General features: G+C 46.9%; 1 protein-coding gene across 1 annotated transcript; it reads left to right on the forward strand.

Moving 5' to 3' along the window:
- Positions 1–686: 686 nt before the first annotated feature.
- LOC106760694 lies at positions 687–2,545 on the forward strand. The gene is made up of 2 exons (XM_014644100.1): positions 687–1,426; positions 1,528–2,545. Exons 1-2 carry the CDS (start codon positions 687–689, stop codon positions 2,543–2,545), a joined length of 1,758 nt encoding a protein of 585 aa, XP_014499586.1.
- Positions 2,546–5,897: the final 3,352 nt, after the last annotated feature.

The following is a 5,897-nucleotide window of genomic DNA, read 5'->3' on the forward strand; positions in this document are numbered from 1 at the left end:
TGGTCTAGCTCTATTGGGCCCGAAGCCCATCATCTCGCAAATACAAATAAATGAACAATATCATATATCACGTATCAAACAATATCTCAGTAGAGATATATCAGGTAAGTTTGTTTATATTTTATTTTGTTTATATTTTATTTTGTTCTTAACATCATATCAATCCAAAGCCTATAAATAAAGAACAAAAGGCTCTAAACAAGGTACGCTCATATTCTCTCACACTCATACTTTCACTCCTGACTGAGTATCAACCCTCTCCCCATTCTAAGCATCAACTTGCTGAGGATCGAGGGTCTTCCTACACCGACATCTAACTTGTTCGTCGGAGTGCCTTTACTGGTACCCCCCCTCTCGGGTGAAGGTTGGAACTTGACGGACGGTCTGAAGAACGGACGACGAAGGTATTTGAAGATCTTGCACCGGAAAGAAGCAGAATCGCGTCATCGAGGTTAGTACTTTCGGTCCCAGAAATTCTTACCGAAACATTTTGGCACCCACCGTGGGGCCTAAAGTGAAAACTCCCTATGGTGACCACCAGAAGCATGGACGGTATTGATCATACAGAACTCATAAGGTGGCTTCAGACCCAACTGGAGGAATAGACTCAGATGATTCGCCAACAACAAGAAGCACACTAGAAACTTGTTGAAGAGATGGCCCGACTTAAAGAAAAACGACCGGAGATGACGGAAGACAACAACCATACTGGCGGCCACAACGACGGTCACAATAGTGGCCGGAACGACGATCCCCATGACGACAGCGGTCGCCTTCCGCGATCGCCTGAATTACTACCTTTCACTGAAGTGATTATGCAGGCTATAATGCCCAATCGACCTCCCCCTCAGATTGAAAAATTTGACGGAACAACGGACCCCGAACACCATCTCCGGAATTTCGTCGACTCCATGGCTTTCTATTCCAAAAGCGATCCAATCAAGTGCAGGGCTTTCTCCTTGTCCCTAAAAGACGAAGCCCTAGAATGGTACTACACTCTTCCTCCGAATTCTATTGACAGTTTTCATATTGTCACCACTCTATTCAAAAGCCAATTTTCAGCCAACCGGAGGGAGAAGGTGTCAGCTGCCAAACTCGTCAATCTCAAACAAGGGAAAGACGAGCCGTTAAGGACATTCATGCGTAGATATTCTGAAGCGGCGAGAAGAGTGAAAGGTGTCACCCATGAGTTCATCATCAACAACCTACCCAACTGTCTCAAACCGGGGTTTGTCTCGGAGAGCCTATACGCTGAATTACCGAAGACTATGGAGGAATTACAGGAGAAAATGACCAAATTCATCAAAATGGAAGATCAACGACACTACCGCAAGAAAGTTGAGGCCCCCATAACTGAAGCTAAATGCGAGGACCAGCGATGCATGATAAAGGTCATAATCAGAGGCCCCCCCGAAGAGGGCTTCCAGTTCCGCTCGGTCCTCGCTACAACCACTATGCACATCTCACTGTTCCGAGGGAGAAAGTGTTTGAAAAAGCCCTCCAAACTAACTTGATTACCGTTCACAGACAACGCTCGCCCAGGGATGCGGATGGCTCTAAAACTTGTCGGTTTCATGACAACCGAGGACATTCCACAGAAGGATGTCAAGGCCTCAAAGACGAAATCGAAAGATTAATCCGTGCCGGATATCTGCGGGAATTTGTTAAAGCAGAAACGAATCAACGAGGGCGCTCGCCCAAAAAGATAAGGAGAAGCCCCGAACCTTCACGCCGAAAGACCGAACGCTCCCGAGGGCGCTCGAGAAACAGATCTAGAAAGCAAGATACGACCCCGAGAGGTCGCATAGACACCATCTCCGGAGGTTTTGCTGGGGGCGGAGCCTCATCCTCGGCCCGCAAAAGGCACTTGCGGAACTTGCGTAGCGTCCACACAATAGTTCGAAATCCCTTATCAATGCTGGACATCACCTTTACCGACAGGGATTTTCATGCCCCAGACCCAGAACAGGATGATACTATGGTCATTACAGCCCGAATAGCGCAGTATGACGTGAGCAAAGTTCTGATAGACCAGGGAAGTTCGGTTAACATTTTATACTGGACAACATTCCAGAAGATGGAGCTGACAGAGGATGCGATAACACCCTTTCACGAACAGATCGTTGGATTCGCAAGGGAACGTGTTGACACCCGGGGATACCTCGACCTGAGGACCCGCTTGGGCACCGGTGACAAGTCCAGAGAAATTCGTGTGCGCTTCCTGCTGGTCGAAGCCAACACTTCATATAACGCTTTTCTAGGGCGTCCCTGCCTAAACGCTTTCGGAGCGATTGTATCGACTCCTCATTTGGCGATGAAGTTCCCGTCCGAAAGCGGCGAAATATGCACCGTTCGAGCAGATCAGAAAACCGTTCGGCAATGTTACACCGCTTCCTTAAAAGCCACAACTTACAGAAAAGAGAGAAGACCTGAAGCTATCCTGGTTGACGTAGACCCTAGAACCAACACAGATGATCGGATTCAACCCAGGGAGAGATTAAACCGTTTGTCCTGGGGAAGAATGTCGAGCAAACTACTAACATAGGGGCTGATCTCACTCCCGTCGAAGAGAACAACCTAACAACACTACTGCGGTCCAATAATCAACTCTTTGCGTGGAGCGCCTCAGACATGCCAGGGATCCATCCCAGCGTTATCACACATAAGTTATCCATATTTCGAGAAGCTCGACCAATAACACAAAAGAAGAGAAGGCTTGGCACCGAAAAAAGGGTGGCCGTACAGAAGGAGGTTGACAAACTGGTCAAGGCTGGATTCATCCGGGAGATAACGTACACCACTTGGTTGGCGAATGTGGTCATGGTGAAAAAGGCGAACGGTCAGTGGCGAATGTGTGTAGATTTTACTGATGTCAACAAAGCTTGTCCCAAGGACAACTACGCCCTTCCCAGCATTGATCGACTTGTAGATGACGCCTCTGGACATATTGTCCTCAGTTTTCTAGACGCATACTCCGGGTATAACCAGATTCCGATGTATGCTCCCGACCGAGATAACACGGCTTTCATCACTGAACAAGTCAATTACTGCTACAAGGTAATGCCATTTGGCTTGAAAAATGCAGGCACAACTTATCAGAGACTCATGGATAAAATCTTCCACAATCAAATTGGGCGATGCATGGAGGTTTACGTGGATGACATGATGGTAAGAAGTTGTTCCCATCAACAACACTTGAAGGATCTAGCAGAAGTCTTCCACTAACTCAAACAATACGGATTACGCCTGAATCCGTCCAAATGCACGTTTGGGGTGTCAGCTGGTAAATTCCTAGGTTTTATGTTAACAAATCCAGGAATTGAGGCCAACCCGGATAAATGCCGAGCAATCCTGGAGATGAGAAGTCTAACCAAGTTGAAAGAGGTTCAATGTTTAGTCGGACGCCTCACCGCTCTATCACGGTTTATACCAAAGCTCTCCGATCATATCAAACCGATACTCAAAAACATGAAGACAAATGTCCCTCGACATTGGGACGATCACTGTGAGGAGGCCTTCTCCGCCGTAAAGAACATATTGACCAATCCGCCCATCATGAGCCGTCCGACAAAAGGGTTTGACTTACAATTATATCTGTCCGCATCCAGCCATTCGGTAAGTGCCGCCCTTATTCAAGAGGCACTGATCTTTAAGCTCATTTATTTTATTACCAGAACCTTGCAGGGGGCCGAGGAACGATACTCTCAGGTGGAGAAAGTAGCATTGGCTCTACTAACAGTGGCAAGACGGCTCCGCCCATACTTTCAAAGCCACCGAGTTATTATCCGAACGAATCATCCGATCGCCAGGATTCTCAGGAAACCGGACCTAGCAGGAAGGATGGTCTCCTGGTCCGTCAAATTATCTAAATTCGGCTTGCGTTTTGAACCACAGGGCTCCATCAAGGGCCAGCACTTAGCAGATTTCGCAGCAGAACTACCCCCGACGACAGAACCGTCCTTGTGGAATTTGAACGTAGACGGATCCTCAGAAAAAAAAGGAGGAGGAGCCGGTATAGTACTGGAGGGACCGAACGGTCTTCTTGTCGAGCAAGCAATATCCTTCACATTCCAGCTTAGTAACAATCAAGCAAAATACGAAGCCCTAATCAACGGACTACTCTTGGCCGCCGAGCTGGACATTGAACACTTAGAATGCCGAATGGATTCCCAACTAGTTGTGGGGCACATTAACGGAACCTTCCAGGTCAAGGACAATCATTTACTACGTTACTATCACAAAGTCAGCGACCTCATTAAAGCGTTCGCCACTTTCAAAATCACCCATGTACCCAGGGCGTAAAATTCCCGAGCGGATTTACTTTCCAAGCTGACACATGCCCGAGGAAACTCCTAACTCACTTCAGTAATCAAAACCACGCTGGAACAACCTCTTTTAGAAACCTGCTCTACCAACGTCATTCCTTCCAAGGCTGACTGGCAGCAAGATATAATACAGTTGATGATTCAGCAAGAACATGGTACACAGGTAAGTGCGGCCGATTCCAAACGAATCGCTCGTTTTACATTGATAGGAGATGATCTCTACCGACGTGGATACACTACTCCTCTATTGAAGTGTTTGTCTGGCGAAGAAGCCAAGTACGTTATGCAAGAACTACATCATGGCATTTGTGGCTCTCACTCAGGTAAAAGAACGCTTAGAGCCAAAATATTACGAGCGGGTTTTTACTGGCCCACAATTGAACAAGATTGCAAATAGTTCGTTCAAAAGTGCATCTCCTGCTAGTCCCATGGACATGACACTTGGATTCCTCCGGCCGAACTGATGGGCATCATATCTCCATGGCCCTTTGCTCAATGGGGAATGGATATTGTCGGACCCCTACCGCTCGCAAAAGGACAGTGCAAATATCTCCTTGTGGCAATCGACTACTTTACCAAGTGGATCGAAGCAAAAGCCCTTGCAACAATCAGCGCCCGAAAAGTACAAAGCTTCATATGGCACTTGATATGCCGATTCGGTATACCACAGAGAATCATTACTGATAACGGTCAGCAATTTATCGACCGTACGCTGGAAGACTTTCTCAAGGGACTTGGAATCAAACATGTTACAAGTTCAGTAGAACACCCCCAAACGAACGGACAGGCCGAAGCTGCGAACAAAGCCATAATCTCCAAGTTGAAAAAGCGCCTAGGGCAAGCCAAAAGCTTGTGGGTCGAAGAATTGCCTAAAGTACTTTGGGCTTACAGATGCACACCGCACAGATCTACAGGTGAGACCCCCTTCAATCTCACATATGGCACTGATGTTATGTTACCGGTCGAGGTGGGGGAACCATCCCTTCGCCAGTATATACAAGATATGACTCTCAATGATGAACAACTGAGGTTGAACCTCGACACCCTACCCGAAAGGCGCGAGATTGCCCTGATCAAGAATGAAGCTCAGAAACGACTGATTATCAGGCGTTATAATACCAAAGTGAAACACCGCAATTTCACCGAAGGCGATCTTAAGCGGGGTGATGCACGGAAAAATAAGGCACATGGAAAGTTGGCTGACAACTGGGAAGGACCTTTCCGAATCAGCGAAGATTTGAAGAACGGAGCATATCGACTGGAATACCTGGACAGAAAAGTTGTTCCTAACACTTGAAACGTCACCCATCTCAAATTTTACTATAGTTAAAGTTTTGTTATATTTCCATTCATTGTCCTTCCAGGAACAATTTTCTCTTTCAGAATTATTTCAATGAAGTATTCCAGCTCCATATCTTGTGTACTATTTGTCAAACACGCACAACACTAGACCGACCGCGTCTAGCTACCTCAAGATCGACCGCGTCTTGACACCTCATGGACCATAACGTCCATCAACACACTAGACCAACCGTGTCTAGTTACCTCAAGACCGACCACGTCTTGACACCT

This window comes from Vigna radiata, chromosome 5 (assembly GCF_000741045.1).
Source record: "Vigna radiata var. radiata cultivar VC1973A chromosome 5, Vradiata_ver6, whole genome shotgun sequence".
NCBI lineage: Eukaryota > Viridiplantae > Streptophyta > Magnoliopsida > Fabales > Fabaceae > Vigna > Vigna radiata.